Source organism: Phragmites australis, chromosome 11 (assembly GCF_958298935.1).
Source record: "Phragmites australis chromosome 11, lpPhrAust1.1, whole genome shotgun sequence".
Taxonomy (NCBI): Eukaryota; Viridiplantae; Streptophyta; class Magnoliopsida; order Poales; family Poaceae; genus Phragmites; species Phragmites australis.
Window position 1 is genome coordinate 19525586 of NC_084931.1, and position 17345 is coordinate 19542930.

The following is a 17345-nucleotide window of genomic DNA, read 5'->3' on the forward strand; positions in this document are numbered from 1 at the left end:
TCCCCCACCAGCCTCTCTCTCCCTCATCCCCTCACTAGCCTCCTCCTCCCAGCCTCCCTCGCAGGCGCAACTTCGCCCCTTGTGAGATCCACGGTGGGATCTGATGGATCCAGCCATGGATCTCGCTAGGGTCGGAGATCCACGCACCAACGGCGGCGGGGAGCAAGAGGCTAGTCCAAGGTGCACGAGGTTGGCACCCGAGCTGGGTCGTCGATGGCACTGGCGTTGGACAACACGATGGAGTAGAGCCGGCGGAGCGTGGTGACGTCGGTGTCAATATGTGCGGGAAACGCGATTGGCTTTTGCTACACTTGCTATGGGCACTCGATTGGCTTTTGCTATGGGCACTCGATTGGCTTGGTTTTGTCTTGATTTTTGGGCTGCAATGTTTATGTGGAGCTCGATGTATGTGGTGGGTTTGAGCTCGGTGTATGTGGTGGGTTTGAGCTCAGTGTATGCGGTGGCGGCAGTGGCGGTGGCAGAGCAGCGGCGGCGGCAGTGGCGGCGGGGGAGTGACGGGTTTAGAGGAGGTTAGTGAGGAAGAAGGCGAGCTCGGCGATGGTGGTGGTGGCGACGGAATTGCAACAGGAGCGGTGATGCGAGCGGTGTCCGAGCTGGCTCAGATGCTGCTGCCATCACCGCTAATTTTCTCTGTTTTTATTGTCTGAAAATAGCAATAGTGTTGGGTGTGTAACCGGCACTGATAGTAGCCAATTATCAGTGTGGAGTGAAGAGTGTCGGTTGAAAAACCGGCGGTAAAGCCGGTTTTCAACTGGTACTAATAAGCTTTTTTTAGTAGTGCCTAATGGATATCACCCTATGATAGATGGGTAAATCTCGAAATTAGATGAATTTTGGCGAAAGAATCGTCTGAATCAGGCCAGAATGGAGAAGTTAAGACTCTTGGAAGATTTAATCTAAAATTAAATCGAGAAAATACGAAATAATACTATTTATGAGTGGGACCCATGGGTGGGACCCACTTAGTCCCACATGGAAGAGAGAGATCTCTCGTTAGGTCTTGGTGATGACCGCTAGTAACTCGGTTAGGCCGAATTAGGCTCGGATTGCACAGTACTGGCTACACAGTACTTGGTCCACTCGGGTCAGGCCAAGCCACGGCCTGCTCAGCCAGGCTGGGTGGCGTGCAGACGGCGGCCAGGTCACACGCGCGTGCAGACGCGCGGATGAAGCAGGGCGGCGACGGGGGAAAGGTCACTAGCGGTGGCGAGAGATTCGATGGAGCAACGCTGGTATGCTCATTGGAGATGTCACACCGGTGACCTAGGCACTACGGGGACCTCGGCTAGGGGCTCATCGACAGCAGCCTACTACGGGAGCATCACCAGATGACGGCCGGAGTAGATAGCAGCGGCGCGAGAAAATTGGGTAGCATCTCCCCTAGCCTATGTGTGATCTCCCTGCAAAAAAAAGGAGCCTAAGGCTCCCTGGACTACACGACACAATGGCCAAACCGCAAGCAGAGGCACAAACACACCGACGACGAGCTATTTCATAGTGGCGAAATAAGGACACGAGCATCAAACTACTACGCGCTAAGAGAGTGCACCGGGGCGATGATGCGCTACTTAGGAGGGGACGCTAGGGGACAGGAAAGCTCACCAAGAGCAAGAATGACGATGGGCAGGACGGCAGCCAGCGATCCGGCGAAGATGCGGCGACAGTGTGGCTCGATCGAAGGCTCGGACAACCTCCCGTCGGGCTTTCGATTGACGGAGAGTGGCATTGGGAGGTGTCGTCCTCCTGGAGCTCCTTGGTAGCATGTGGGTGGTGGATCAGCTACGGTGGCGAATGGCAACGGCGCGGCGGTGTGGTGAATTGGAAGAAAAGGGGGGGGGAGAGAGAGAGAGAGAGAGAGAGGACCGGTGGCTCTATTTATAGAGGGAGAGGGAGCAATGAGGTGGTACGGTGCTTGCATCACACAGTAATTGGTGAGCCAAGCAGCGGTGAGGTGGCGATGCGGCGCCCACCTTTGTTTCCGTGACATGGCCAGGCTGCACCAGCGACTCGTGTGGGCAGACGTAGAAGTCGCGAGGTGTCAGGCTCTTGGGCTGCAGGAGAGAGAGAGAACGGAGAGGGGGAGAAAAAGCGAGAAAGTGTGGCGAGATGGGCGAGAGAGAGCAAGTGGCCCACATCGGCCGTCGCGGTGACGTGGGACAATGATGCGTGGTGACACGTTGGAGGAGGAAGGCAATCGCCGGCGACCGCGGGATGGGCTACACGTGGTCGGCGCAACGCACGTGAGCGCGGGGCGCGCGCGCGGGATCTGGGCCGACAGCGTGGTTGCAGCCCAGACGCCAAAGAAGGGGGAAGGGAACCGGGCTGATTGGGCCGCGCAAATTAGAAAGGAGAGGGGAAATCGACCCGGGGAGAGAAAAGAAAAGGGGAAAAGGAAAAAAAAGAAAAAGGGAATTGGTTTTGGAATGGATTCAAAAGAGATTATTTGAATTGGATTTGAGTTTGGTCTTGTCATAAATTGAAATGGGGACATTTGAATGTGATTTGGATTTGGATATTGAGATTTTTAAGATGATTTGAATCAAGATAATTGAATTCAAATTAGAATTGAGCTGACTAGAATCTAAGAATAGATTTGAAATTGAGAGACGTTCAATTTCAAATCTCCACACAAAGAACCATAAAAACCATAAACCAATGCATATGAATCAATTTAAGGCATGAATTATTTTGAAAATAATTCTAGTGTATTTTGGAATACTTAGTCAACTTACTATATTTGAATATGTATTTTTCCTTGATTTTAGTTGAATTAATTAATCACAAAAAGTTTTAATTTGGAGTGAAATTTACAATTAATTAACATATTAAAACTCAAGATGTTACAGGTCAGTCTATAAAACCTAATTGACAACGTTATTTCTTAATTCACTTGATCTTCACAAGTAATTTGGGTTTCACTCTTATTATCAATCTTCATATGCTTCTATTTTATCTCACGAGCATCACTTAGAGCTCAATGATATCATTGTATTTCTTCGATCTCATAGCATTCTTCAATAAATCCATAATTTATCACTTATGCATCTCCTATGAAACAATCTACTAACAATTCTCAATACAATTGTTAGTCTATAAATATTATCATTAATTACTAAAACTGTACTTAGGGCTAGATAAACATTCACATATATATTGTAGCAGTCAATCTGGAGCATCGACTTTCAATCCGAATGCGAGAGGGTCCCGATGCAGAGGATTGTTCAATGGACCACTCAAATGCTGAGGAACCCAATCCTAAAACGCCTAAATTAGGGATGGGAACAACACGAGTAGAAGGCAAAATATGCATCTAGTTCTTAACTTTCTATCACCATTTTCTAAAATGAATTGCACAAAACAAGATTTGAGATGAACTTATCTCCCAAATCGTCTCCCGCTAAGGACAGTTTAATTAGCATTTGTTTCCCATTGCGACAATAATTACCATATATTTAACACAAATTAGAAGATACACAAAGATATCCATCATCTCACGTGTATCAACCTATAAGCTATTCCTGCCGATCAGCAACCCGAGAAAGGAAAGACATGGCAGGCAGATCCTTGACCAGATCGGCAAAAGCCACCAACCGACCCCGTAAAACCGTTACAGGGTGTTCCCCAAAGGCTCCAGCCCGCAGAGGATCCTCCCTCGTCCACCCCTATCCGGGCCCCGCCCACCTCGGCCTACACGCGCGTTCATACGGCACGTGTTGCCTGCCTGATCGAGCCTTCCCTTCCTTGTCCCTCCCTCCCTCTCTCTCTCTCTCTCTCTCTCTCCTCAGTCCTCCCCTCCCTATACTTGTAGCTACATATCTCTGTATTCTCCGTAACATTGTCCCCTGCAGATTGCTTCCCTTATTCTTCGAGTAGTCGTCGTGATATCGCATATATCCTCCTCCTTCTACCTGAGTCCTGGTGCGTGAAAGAACAGCCAAGAAGATGGATGTCGAATACCACGAGGTGAGCAAATCAAACGCTCTTCTGATTGCGTCGACGACGGTGGTCGAATTCAGTTTGCCCGTTGAGTTCTGAATAGAATCAGTTTGCTTTTTTGTTTCTTTGTCGGTTGCTTCCTGAGCTTCTTCCTGCTGTTCCATCTATGTGCTATTCCTCCTTGTTCGATTTCGGACTATCGTTTCAACCGATCTGATGAGGTCCCCTCGATTCATGGCTGCAGGAGTACGTGAGGAACTCGAGGGGCGTGCAGCTCTTCACGTGCGGCTGGCTGCCGGCGTCTTCCTCGCCCAAAGCGCTCGTCTTCCTTTGCCACGGTAGGGACCTAACGTTTCCCAACCATCGCCACAAATTTGACGCATTCTAGCCTCTAAATCTTCATATTTTAAGCCATATGGCAGTCCTAGTTCTAAAAAATGCCTTGGTTAAGTGTGTTCCACAAAGTTTGCCATAAGTTAATTCATCCTAATATCGTCAAAGCAAAAGGCTTGTGAACATATATTTTTTATGATTTAGTCATGGATATGTATTGACTTTCTCTTTTCCTTGTTCTCGTGTGTGTTCATTGCTTCAGGTTACGGCATGGAGTGCAGTAACTTCATGAGAGGTACCCTCCAATTTTAACGCTCGTGCTGTCTGCTATCTCTCTGGTGTTCTTTCCTTTCGGTGTGAAAATTATTTGAAGAGGGGCACGCATGAAAAGCTACATGATGCTTCATTTTCACTTACTCTTGGTGTGTCTAGCGCATAGAAGTGTTTGACTTTTGTTTGTTCTTACATCATCCATGACTTCACATTCATGCATACGCATCAGAAATATAGGCTTGGTGTTAATTAGTACTGGCATCATTGACACTTCTAGACGAATGCATTAGTTAGAACCAACCCTCTTCTTTCCGGGCACCAGAAGCATTTTCCGGGACATGTCCGTAGAATTATTCTTCATGTGTCATCTGGAATTAACTACTATCAGTGGCCAAAGAGCATTGCGAGTACACACTCTTCTTGACATTTGGATTCGTGGGTGGTCCAGAAGTGAGGCGTCAAATTATTGTCAGGAGTATTGTGAATTACGACACATTCTCGATGACATAGCGTAAACAATAGCAAAAGGCGGAACATTACAAGTCATTGAGATCGAACAAGCGAGGAGTGGTTAGCATAAAAGATAACGAGACTTTGGAGTTGTTAGCACCAAAAACAATGAAACTGCTTTGTGCTTTTAAGAAGAAAAAAATGAAGTAAAAAGGGTTGTCTTGTACATCCAAAAAGGGGTTTGAAACTTTGAATGCCCATTGGGAACTAGGAACTGGAACAATAAGCCTATCCCTAACTATATTCTCTTCATCTCATTCTCTTTCTGATTTTCTTTTCTGTTCTTATTTTCTTTATTTTCACCACATCTCCAACAACTTCTCTTTAAAGGGATTCGTGAAGAGAAAGGAAAGAGAATCCCAGGATGAAGGGAATAAAAGTAGAAATCTCTTCATGACGAGAACCGTGAAGGGTAACCGTTGGAGTGTTGAAGGAAATAAGAATCCTTTTGTGAAGAGAATGAAAATCACGAAGAGATTCGGTTAGAGATAGCCTAAGATTCGGTTGGGGGTGACCTAAGATTCGGTTAGATATGACCTAAGAATTGCTAGATGTTGATACATGCCTCGACGAATTGGACTATTCAGCGTCTTTTGATAGTAGCTGCTCTACGAGCAGGCTTCTATTAAAACAGTTGTCCCAGTCTATTAAATGGTATATGCACATATTTCTGGAAGCATGTACACCCACCACCCATATTTCTAGATATACCTTGAGAAGGAAATACCTGGTTTAGAAGAACTGTTAATGTTTGTTCGCTAATGTTGCCCTTAATTTGCTCTTAATACCTTGCCGGATGGGTTCTTATTCAGAGCACCTTTCTTCACAATTATAAGGATTTTAATTTTCACTTTTTTTCCTGTCTTTGCTCTTTTTAGATGAATTACGTAATGCTGCTTTGCTGTTCAGGGTTTTACTCTGTCTTACGTTTAGAACTCCTCCCCAAAAGATAGTTAAAAAAATAGGTGGTAGTATTCTTTTAGGGCAAAAATAGGTGGTAGTTACCGATACTCTTACTCGTAGTGAAGGATGGAAGATATTTTTGATAAAGAAGTCAAATGATGGCAATGTCATACCTTTGGGTTATTTACCTCTAATATTTTTCGACTAGTCAAAGCTACGCAACAGAGAAGATGACAGTTATCTAATAATAAGAGATAATGCCGAGCTCCAGCAAAGATTATTGCTTGGCTTATAAGGTTTACCGACGTTCTTGATATCATTTGGCTGAGAGAGTTTCAGTATGTAGGAACTCGAAGATGCTCAATAAATATATTTTCATTTGGAGTTGTCATGATCTGTTGTGTAACATAAGATAATTAATAAATCTACGTTCCATATAACCAAAATAAACATATCTGCCATGGATATCCGGAAACTTTGGTCCTGTTTTGGCTTCAAGCTGTTCTGTTTTCTAGTTATTCTACAAATAGAAAGTAGAAAGGATTTCATATTGGTAGATGTGCAGTTTACTGTTTACAGTATGCCACGAATTTAATTTCGCTGTTAGGGCAATCCTTCCTAAAACTGTGCTGGATTAGGCTTGCATGCACGACAGGTACTTGGTCATAATTTTTTATTCAGGGACCTATCTTCTGCCATAGTTTTCAATGCAAGTCATTTTCATACTTAAAAAAGGAGAGAACTATTCTGACTAGTGTGCTACTCCCATCCAACAGCCTTTATTCCCCTGATCACTTCAATAAAGAGGCATCTTGTTCCCCTTTTAAATGTAGATGTGGTCCTTTCCTGATTCCATGACCTCTCTCTTATGTCAACTTCACTAATTTCAAATTCCAGAGTGCATCCATCACTATCCAGCATAATTGCATTCTGAAAGTTCGTACGTCGCTTCTGATTACAGAAAAGATAGTTGTCTGGCGTGTCCATACAGTGACTAAAAGTTTGTGGGCCTTTTATCTGTGAATCGACATTGCACCAAATTAAGTCCTTTTTCGATATTTCCATGGTACATCAGGCAGATGACCTGTGGATCCCATTAAACATGTTTCGGTCAGGATTTGCAATAGAGCAGGTGCATAGAAACAGCTGCTTTCTTGCTAAGCTGACACCAATTGGTCCCCATGTAAGTTTCACTTGGCAGCTAGTTACAGGTGACGCACATGTAGCCCAAACATAGTACTAGAACCCATTTGTTCATATCCTACGGCAATCATGATTCTCACGTAGCATAAGCTGGGATCCAACCTGCACTCTCAAAACTTATTCACAAGTCTCTCTAGTGAGGCGAGTCGGCCCCTCAACCCACCGCCTCTAGCCTCCGCCTAGATCCGGTAAGGCCGCCGTCACCATGGCCGACCGGCGACAGCGGCGGCGGCCACCCCTCCCTTCCTTCTCCTCCCTTCGTTCCCACCCCTCTTTCCCCCTCCCCACCTCCCCTTCCCTCCTCTCCCCTCCCCCGCCCCTGGCCCGTCCCGCCAGTGTAGAGGGTTGCTCCGATGGACCCACCGGCATGGAGGTATGCTCCAGCTGGATTCGTGCTATAGACCGTCGGATCTACCGCTTCCCGGTCGGATCCGTGGTGTCGTGCATGTGCGCTTGCTCGCTTCTCGCTGTCTAGCTTCAGCTCCGGCGAGGCTTTAGCATGCGGGCTTCCTCCTTCACTGTCTGATCCGCCTTTACTGGCAGCCTCGGTTGGGCCTTCAGCCGGCCGTGATGCACCATGCGTCTGGCGACTATCCATGCTATTTTGGCCAACTGATGGCCTTCTGTGGCCCCTGCGCCATTCGACCATCTCTCGCTGGGGGGTGAACTAAATCACTTTTTCTTCTTAATATAATGACGCGTAGCTCTCTTGCATGTTCGAAGGAAAAAAAAAAAGTTGTCCTGGTGATGATAAACATCTTCAACTATCCACACACTGTGCCATAGAAGTGTTCAAAGCTGAAGCTTATTTTTCACTGTTACATCTACGGTCATAAGAGTATCAAGCTACCAATTCCTTATGTAGCATGATTCTGTAGAATTCTGTTTTTTTATCGAAAAAGAATTATGGTATTTTGCTAGTTGCATCTACCGTTGGTGAGAATAAGATGTTTGAACTGATGAATTGACATTGTTGATCATCATTGTTCACGAGCATTGCTGTTTGGTTACTTTAACTTGAAAAATGCCGCATGCCATGATACATTGTCTAATGGTGGCAAACATTTCTGCCTGGCAGCATGTGGGATCAAGTTGGCCAAGGCAAAGTATGGTGTGTTTGGGATTGATTACGAGGGCCACGGCAAGTCCATGGGTGCCAGGTGCTACATCCAGAAGTTCGACAACCTCGTAGCTGACTGCGACCGGTTCTTCAAGTCCATCTGTGGTAAAAACATCTTAAACATTTACTTCAATTACCTCCAAGACTTCACCGGCACAAGTGAAAAATGCTGTTACCGGTACAAAGTTACAAAGCTTATAACGCTGCATATGATTCTCTATATATTCTGCTCTGCTTAGATGTCAACCTGGTTTTGTATCTCACATTTTGACGTGTCCTAAAATTCATATGAGCGTCAAGTTTTTTTTTTTTGGACTACTTCCATAGGATCGGTGAATTTACTAGATCCTTTTGCAGACATGGAGGAATACAGAAACAAGAGCCGGTTCCTGTACGGCGAGTCCATGGGCGGAGCCGTCGCCCTGCTGCTGCATAGGAAGGATCCAAGCTTCTGGGACGGTGCAGTCCTCGTGGCGCCAATGTGCAAGGTGCTGTATTAGACTGAACTGCCATGAGTTTGGACTTTACTGCTTGGTTCCTGAAGTGTGAACTGACCGTATGATATAGATATCAGAGAAAGTGAAACCGCACCCGGTCGTGATCACCCTCCTGACTCAGGTGGAGGAGATCATCCCAAAGTGGAAGATCGTCCCGACCAAAGATGTCATCGACTCCGCATTCAAGGACCCCATCAAGCGCGAAAAGGTTAGTAAACTCTTGGGGTCACTCTGTTGGCTCCCGTACATATGTTGATGGTGGTCACGTGATCTTGTGTCATTTCACCGAAACATGAATTTTCACTCATCGACTTTTTAGGAAGAGGAATGTCTTTATTCCGGCATTTGCATAAGTTACACACTCAACTACAAATTATTACAAAGTACAGTCATGGTTGTAGATAAGGGACCAACAAATAGCTTGAACTTTTAAAAGTAAATTTGGTGACAATCAAACTTAAGCACAAAGCCTATTAGTAGACATCACCTGTGAAGATCTTCATAGCCGTCATTTCCTAGGCGCGGCATGCTATTTTCATTGCTTCCCTCGCTTGTTCCTTCTGAAGGAGAGAACAGTATCGTGCCTAGTGAGTACTCTGAAGATAACCTGCATATAGGAGTTGAGTTTGTTTTACCAAATACAATATCATTTCTACTTAATCATATAGCCAAACAAAACGCATTTGCTCCAACAGACTTTGATGGCGCCAAATCAATAGCAATGTGAATTGCCCTCCATACGGATTTAGCAAATTGGCAATAAAAAAAAGTGCTGGATCGTCTCATTATTACTACAAAAGCAATATTGTTGGCTACCTTTCCAGCTGCGTTAGCTAAATTATCTATAGTTTGTGGAAAAACCATATTGACCTGCAACATATAGGAAGTTGAGACTTCATCCCTGAGTTAAGTTCTTCTGCAACCATGAGCAGATCAGGAAGAACAAGCTCATCTACCAGGACAAGCCCCGGCTAAAGACTGCGCTCGAGCTGCTGCGAACCAGCATCGATGTGGAAGATAGTTTGTCAGAGGTACTCACTCTAACCTCAGGCTGCTACATGCAACAAGGATTTGTTTTCTATAACATGTGTTTGCGTATTCAATCCAGAGGAGTAAAAACACTTGGTCCTTCAATTTCTTGATATGTTTCTACAGGTGAGGATGCCATTCTTCATCCTGCACGGCGAGGCCGATACAGTGACAGATCCGGAGGTCAGCCACGCCCTCTACGAACGCTCAGCTAGCAACGACAAGACCATCAAGCTCTACCCGGGGATGTGGCACGGCCTCACTGCCGGCGAACCTGATGAGAACGTTGAGCTAGTGTTTTCCGATATTGTGGCGTGGCTCAACGAGCGCAGCCGCCATTGGGAACCCGAAGAACGGGTGAGAACGCCGTCGGAGCCCGAGAAGCACCACCAGGCGGCGTCCAAGAAGATCGCCCGCGTCAGCAGCAGTAACGGCACGGAGAGTCCGGTGTCGGCGGACGGCCGGCCTCAACGGCGCGGCAACTTCCTCTGTGGGCTAGGCGGCCGGCGAAACCACCAGCAATGTAGGATGTAAATACGAAAACCACACCCTTGATCAGTTGTGATCAGTTGTTCATTCAGAACTGTACATGACGTAAGAAACAGATCTGATGATGTAAACAATGTGCTGAACGAATGCTCAATAAAAATCTTGTTTCATCGTATAAAAATCAAAGCCAAATACTTACATGCAGGTAATCTTCAGGAGAATACACTGGATCAGACAGTGATCCTTGCTTCAAGAGAAGGAAGCAAGACACCAAATGAAGTGGGCGTGCCGAATCCTGGAGACCAGGATAATGGAGATCTTCGCCAAACATGGGTGGATGTTTACTTAGGAGGTTTGGTCCGTGAAGTTGCCATGTCATTACTTATGTTTGGTTTCGTTTTAGTTGTGCCATTTGTTGGCTTTTTTTTAGCCTATGGCTTTAACAATGTAATAATGAATGGCTGTGTGCATGCCTAATGCAGAGGCTGGAATAATAAAATATTCCCTTATCTAAAAATATAAAAATTGCTGTTTGTTTCAGTGTAGTTTCTGAGTTCATGAGAAACATCCTCTCTGCCCAAAGCAGGACACAGTTCACTTGTGACAAGTTGTGATTTATACCACGTAGTGCTATGCTCTCAACAAAGAATTAGATCTTCCAAATTTATCTCCATCGGTTCAACTGAAAATTTCGTATAGCTGAGACTCAAGAGAAAGAAGAAGAAAATACAAGAAAAAGAATAACATTACAGCAGCTACCAAGGCATTTTAGTAACACATTCCCAAAGAACTACGCGGCCATAGCTTTGTCAGTAAGGAGAGTAACCAGGCAGCTAGAAGCAGGCCACCAAAATTTCTCGAGTCTTATGCCCTTTCCTAGCCCTGATGGTTTCCGGTGGCGGCGGCGGTGTCTTGGTCACCGAAGATGCGCTTGCGGAAGTTACTGACCATGAGGGGAAGGCCCTCACGGAGGGGGATCTTCGGCTCCCATCCGAGGAGCTCCTTGGCACGGCTTATGTCGGGCTTGCGTTTGTGTGGGTCGTCCTGGGTGTTGGGACGGAACTCGATCCGTGCATTCGGGTCAATGGTGTCCTGGACAACCTTGGCCAGCTCCAGCATGGTGAACTCGCCAGGGTTACCAAGGTTGAATGGGCCAACGTGCTCCCCTTCCATCAGCCTCATCAGTCCCTCAACCTGTGTGAAGACCCAAATCAGGACAAGGAATGAAATGCCATGACTTATTGCCATATTGATAAAAAAATCGTCTAGCTTCCTTGTAATGAATAATTCAGTCATCCCACTTGTTTTAAGAGTTGGCTGAGCCACTGGCAAAGCTAATTTCTTTCATTCTAATGTTTTGCCAATTGCTTTTTAGATGATCAGATAACATTGTTATAGTTCACCTGTAATAATCAGTGGGGTAGAGAAAGACCTACCAAATCAGAAACGTATTGGAAGCTCCGGGTCTGCTTGCCATCACCGTAAACCGTCAATGGTTCCTTCCTAAGCGCCTGTAATCATAATTAAAATAGTTAATTCCAGATTTACATTGCGAATTAAAAATGCTTCAGGTTCCATAACTAGTATAGCAACAGCAGAGCGAGAGTTTACCTGAGCAACAAAGTTGCTGACAACACGACCATCATCGATGCACATGCGAGGGCCATATGTGTTAAAGATACGTGCAATCCTCACCTGGAAACAGCAAAATTCACCAAATACGAACATTTCAACAAAGGTGAAAATAAATTTTAGCCATCCAAACAATTTGGACGGCAAATTACCTCAAGGTTGGCACCACGGTGGTAGTCCATGGTCAGTGTTTCAGCCGTACGTTTGCCCTCATCGTAGCAGCTCCTGACACCTGTTTTTGGGAAATCATAATCATCAGAAAACATATTCAGAAAAGGCAAGATCTTGCTCACCTTGCAAATAATTCAAGCAGTATGTAACAATACTAGATGTACAAATCTAGCTCAACAAACTTCCATGATTTTTCTTCTCTGCTATCTTGATAATCATAGACGTCTTGGTTGGTGGATGTTTGGTTAGGCATAATTGATCAAGTATAGCTTTGTTCCCCTCTTGCTTTATTAAAAGGGATCCACAAAGTGGCCCTCTTGGAGCAAATTCCACCTACCAACCATGCCCGTTTCCACCAAAAAGAATCAAAGCATGCAAGAGCCCACCCAGCTAAGATTCCGCAGCCAGCATCTCCAGCGAGTAAGATCCCAAGATCCCTTTTTTGCAATTGCTTATATAACAGTCTAGAACAAAACTGTATTGAAAAAAAGCACATTCCTGCTTTCTATTGCCTGGGGTGAAAAAAAAAACAAAGATTGGACAACCTATAGCTTTTCTACCTGTAATTTGTTCATAGTCCAGCTGGTTTCTCTCTATTTTCTTTTCTAGGCTTAGTCTACCCCACAATCAAGTCACTCAATGCTATTATTATGCTGCGTCTTGGTCTTTCAGTATCATACAAAGATCATTCGTTTGGTGGCCAACAGTGCCCTGCTAAACAATACGGGGCGATTTTTACCATAAGCATGGCCCAACTAACACTAACAAGAAGCTAACCTCATCATGCAGATCCAAGGAACACGAGAGAGTCTCACTGAAAGCAATGTACTTAAGGAATTCATCCGAGAGAGCATGAGGAGAATCATTACCGATGGGATTGACATTGCCCCAGTAAGTCTCCACCTGAGGGTGCTGGAGGGGATCACCATAGACCTCGCTGGTGCTGGTGAGGAGGAACCTGGCATTGATCCTCTTCGCCAATCCGAGCATGTTCAGGGTCCCCACCACATTGGTCTTGTGCCATCTAAAAGGTTAAGGCTCACAGAAACCATTTACCAAAAGTAATTACAAGCAAAACTGAAGAATGGATCAATCCCCCTTTTTAACTTTTGATGCTATTACTTGATTGTCACTACTTGTTAGTAATAACGCACAAGGAAGTAACGTGAAGTGAACAGTAAGCAAGGTGGGGCTTAGAAAGAGAAAAGAGCAAAAGCCACTTGGCCCGCACTTTTTTGTAGTTGAACATTGAAATGCGTACTTTATGTCAGCATTAAGCAAACTCAACAACTAACCCAGATCCAACGACAACGTGCGCTTGCTTTCTACTTCCATTAGAGAGCATAAAGGGAAGTAAAATAGTACAGAAAAAGATTGTAGTGGCCAGTTTTGGATTGATCAAAGGATGTGTTATCTTAAAATTGAGTCTAGATGCCAACAGCAACTTCAGCTCACGGTAAAACCTACTCAACAAAAAAAAAACAGTTTTTATGCAGACGAGTGTATAATTTCGACAAAGAAATGATCTGAAGACTTGAGATCTTCAGCTCCATCTCAAGCATCTGAACTTGACCGAACACTAGACGCCACATTTCAACATGCAAAGAATAAGAGTAAATTTAAAAAATCTATGACTATTTTGACATATATTGTAAAAAACTATAACTTTTAGTTCTCATTTTAAAAATCTACAACTATTATGACATATGTAATAAAAAACTATAATTTTATCAGCATAGACATATCTGTAATCCTCTGGTAACAAGTAGGCTCACAGTTAATACTTTTATTGTCTATCATAGAGGATGATATATGAGACTATTGTGAGAAAATTATAGTTTTTTTAATATGTGTTAAAATAATTATAGTTTTTTAAAATTTACTCAAAGAATAATTTTAGATCAAACGGGATGGGAGCAGAGATCTGAAACGGCAAAACTCTGCATCAACTCCTCTGCTCACCGTAGCAGAAAACTCCAAAATTCATGGCGAAACGTGGCGCAAATCTGGGGGGGCACGTTCCATATTCCCATTTCAGGAACGGACACGGAATCTGGGGGGGCAGGGGTTAATTTACTGCTCCCAGATGCACTGCGCGATAACTGACAAAGCCACGCAAACGAACAAGCTTTCCACCAGAAAAGCAATAAAAATCAAATCTTTACCACGCAAAAATCCAAGAAAAATAAAATCTTTTTTTGTTTGCCACCACCAAAAAGAAGCGATCACGATTCAAGCATCAATCATGGAGGAACGGAATGAATTCAGAGAAACAGCGGGGAAACAAAAGGATATGATTGTCTTGACGGGGTTGTACTTGTAGTGGACGGGGGACGCCGGGCAGGCGAGGTGGTAGATCTGGTCGACCTCCAGGAGGATGGGCTCGACGACGTCGTGGCGGATCATCTCGAAGTTGGGGTTGCCGAAGTGGTGCACGACGTTGTCCTTGCGCCCCGTGAAGAGGTTGTCCACCACGATCACGCTGTCGCCGCGCTCCAGCAGGCGGTCCACGAGGTGGCTGCCCACGAACCCGGCGCCGCCGGTGACCAGCACGCGGAGCCCCTTCCGCTTCAGGCCGAGGGGCACCTTGCCGCCCACGAAGTGCCGGGCCACATCGCGGTGGGCCGGCTCCACGGAGAAGCGGGCGAGCGGGTTGTTGTTGGAGGAGGAGTAAGATGAGACGGCGGCAACGGTGGAGTAGCCGTAGCCGGACGAACCAGAGGGTGAGGCGATGGAGAAGACCGCGGCGGCGATGAGCATCCCGGCGAGGGCGAAGATCGGGCGGTGCTCCGCGGCGGCGTAGCGGGCAGCGCGGTGCAGCCACGCGAGCGGCTTGGACGGCTTCGGGGAGTAGCCCCCCGCGCTGGCGCCGGCGACCGGGGACGCCCCGCCGCCGCGGTAGGTCAGCTCCGACGCCATCTCTCTCACCGGCGGGCGAGGGACCTAAATGCGAGAACGGAACAACTCTAGGGGCACTCTCCGCGGAACTCCCAGGGACCTGGACGCGATTCGGGCAGGCGGGGGTGGCAGCGACCGAAGCAGAGGTATTTATGGGCGGGGGCGACGGCGAGGACGTAGGCGCGGTGTGGTGGCTTGCCGGAGGAGGGAGGGGGGTTAGGGCCGTTGGATTCGGGTTGGACGGTGGGATAGGGTGGGCGGTGGCGTTGTCTTGAGATTGCGAGTGAACCGACGAAGGAGGGAGGGGGGGGGGGGTTGACTGGTGGTGTGATCAGGTGCGGCCGCCGGGACAGCTGGGCTGTTGTGTGTGCGTGCCACCTGGTTGGGCCTTGAGGGTGGGTGGGGTCGGCGGCGGCTACCACCACCCTATGATCCTGGCTGGACTGGCGGTGGGAGCACGTGTCACAACCTGCAACAGCTCATTTGGTAACGGTGTGCTTGGAACTGAGATGGTGTTTGATTCAAAAAATTGTAATGCTAATGTAGATGTTTTTCAGAATGCACGGTAAATTGCAAATATAGGAAGCACGTCGCAATGCTGGGAAGAATAGATCTAAAATGTAAATAACCTATCATTTCTCGTGTGACGATCAATCGACCAAGGTTGCAAAATGAAACCCTAACAGACAAGGTGAGAATAAAAGTCTGCTATGAAGGTTCCTAGAAAGACGACGATGGGGGCACATCATGGGTTGTGAATGTCACGTGGTCACCACCATGTGACCGCAATTGGGGCGGCTCTCGTGAGCTGAGCGATGGTGCCACGAGCAAGCTATCTTCTAAGTAGACAACGAGGGGTAAGGGAAGGATGAAAGATAGTGGCCATGGGCAAGAGGAGGAAGCCATACAGGGATAAAGGATGGGGAATAAGTCGTGTGGTGGAGGCCTAGAGAGGCAAACAAATGCCACTAACTAAACTAAACACAATTTGATGAGATTTATTACCGTAGAATCAAATTAAGAGCAAAATAAACGAACCACACACCTTCTAATAAGTTCCATAGTAGTCTTGCAGCTATTTCATACAGAATTAGTTTAATTACCGTATGATTCAGAAAGATTGGCTCGGTCTATAAAGAAATATCAAATTTATTCTTTCTAAAACTTGTTAGGAGAAGATGTGGCTACTCATTGGGTTAATTGGAAGTGATTACACGATGCTCAATTTGGGAAATCTAAAATGACAAGCAATTTGCTCGGTGTGCACAATGACGGTACTATGAAATTTGGCAGCAACAAATTATGAGATTGCCAAAAATTGAACGCCAAAGCTTAGTAACGTCGGTTATCCAAAGTGACCATAACAGCATGTGAAAAAGAGTGAACGTGGACTGTATGCCTTTCCCACAACAATGGAGCACGATTAGTGATACTGTACCTATTAAAACCTACCGATTTTAAGCTTTGCTCAATTAAAATTCCTATTACCTCTCACAAGTATACATGCACATAGCCACATGGAGAAGCAACCGTATAGTATATGGGCCGACTTGTGTTTGTCAATTGTGCCTCTCAGTGTCGATTTTCCACCGATTAATTTTTATGGAAAATTATGTAAACACCTCTAGAAGTTGGCTTGAAGCGCAAGGACGCCATGAGAGTTCTACGGAAAACATTTCTTTCATGCGCACAATCCTTCTTCCCAGCTAATTCTTTAGCAGTAGAAGCGGTACTAAAATTTCCATCACCATTTTTTACATTACCATAACGGTGTCATAAATAATTGCATCAGCAAAGAACTGGTGTCCTCTCATGTGAAAAAAGTAAAAATCTTATAATTAGTATATAAATCTCTACTATATAAAATACGAGTTAGTTCTTGTATCACTTCTTCGTCTGCTCTCTTTTTATCTAATAAAACACTTAAAATTCAAATAATTTACTCACTTTTATCATCCATCCTCATCTTGCAGCCTTCCCGTCTTATTACCGACTATAAATATATGACTCATTTTACTAATAAAAATAAATAAATAAATTAGCGTATAACCTTCTTCTTTTTTTCGAATCTCATTTGAAATAAAACTACCATATCGCTCTTGATGTATTCATTTGGCGACGCTCTAATGACACATCCACATCTCAATACTTTAAATTTATACTTAATATTACTACATCTAATATTTATATTTTCGTTATAACATAAACAACGTCTTTTTTTTTCCTAATGCAGTGTCATTGTCCAGCCTCCTAGGCCTCCTGGGGCCTGTGTGATGGAACCCCGCTGGCCCCAACCCCCAGGGGCAGCTGAAGGCGGTGGGCCACAGATC

General features: G+C 45.5%; 2 protein-coding genes across 2 annotated transcripts; one reads left to right on the forward strand and one right to left on the reverse strand.

Moving 5' to 3' along the window:
* Positions 1-3786: 3786 nt before the first annotated feature.
* Positions 3787-10486, forward strand: LOC133884242 (caffeoylshikimate esterase-like). Its single transcript, XM_062323590.1, has 8 exons — positions 3787-3984; positions 4202-4295; positions 4553-4585; positions 8258-8404; positions 8657-8787; positions 8867-9004; positions 9729-9827; positions 9952-10486. Exons 1-8 carry the CDS (start codon positions 3964-3966, stop codon positions 10357-10359), a joined length of 1071 nt encoding a protein of 356 aa, XP_062179574.1. The 5' UTR covers positions 3787-3963; the 3' UTR covers positions 10360-10486.
* Positions 10487-10945: 459 nt separating this feature from the next.
* Positions 10946-15283, reverse strand: LOC133884241 (UDP-glucuronic acid decarboxylase 2-like). The gene is made up of 6 exons (XM_062323589.1): positions 14412-15283; positions 12987-13133; positions 12099-12178; positions 11926-12009; positions 11751-11825; positions 10946-11508 (listed from the first exon to the last, which is right to left on the reverse strand). The coding sequence occupies exons 1-6, from the start codon at positions 15034-15036 to the stop codon at positions 11191-11193; spliced, it is 1329 nt and encodes a 442-aa protein (XP_062179573.1). The 5' UTR covers positions 15037-15283; the 3' UTR covers positions 10946-11190.
* Between the last annotated feature and the right edge of the window lie 2062 nt (positions 15284-17345).

Bases quoted from the DNA above. Each gene is read 5' to 3' on its own strand.
- LOC133884242 (XM_062323590.1), top strand. From the start codon at position 3,964: ATGGATGTCGAATACCACGAG. The intron at 3,985-4,201 runs GTGAGCAAATCA...TCATGGCTGCAG, and splicing joins TGGATGTCGAATACCACGAG to GAGTACGTGAGGAACTCGAG. The intron at 9,005-9,728 runs GTTAGTAAACTC...AACCATGAGCAG, and splicing joins ACCCCATCAAGCGCGAAAAG to ATCAGGAAGAACAAGCTCAT.
- LOC133884241 (XM_062323589.1), bottom strand. From the start codon at position 15,036: ATGGCGTCGGAGCTGACCTACCGCGGCGGCGGGGCGTCCCCGGTCGCC. The intron at 12,010-12,098 runs GTAATTTGCCGT...TGCTGTTTCCAG, and splicing joins ACCGTGGTGCCAACCTTGAG to GTGAGGATTGCACGTATCTT. The intron at 11,509-11,750 runs GTAGGTCTTTCT...GTCTTCACACAG, and splicing joins TCCAATACGTTTCTGATTTG to GTTGAGGGACTGATGAGGCT.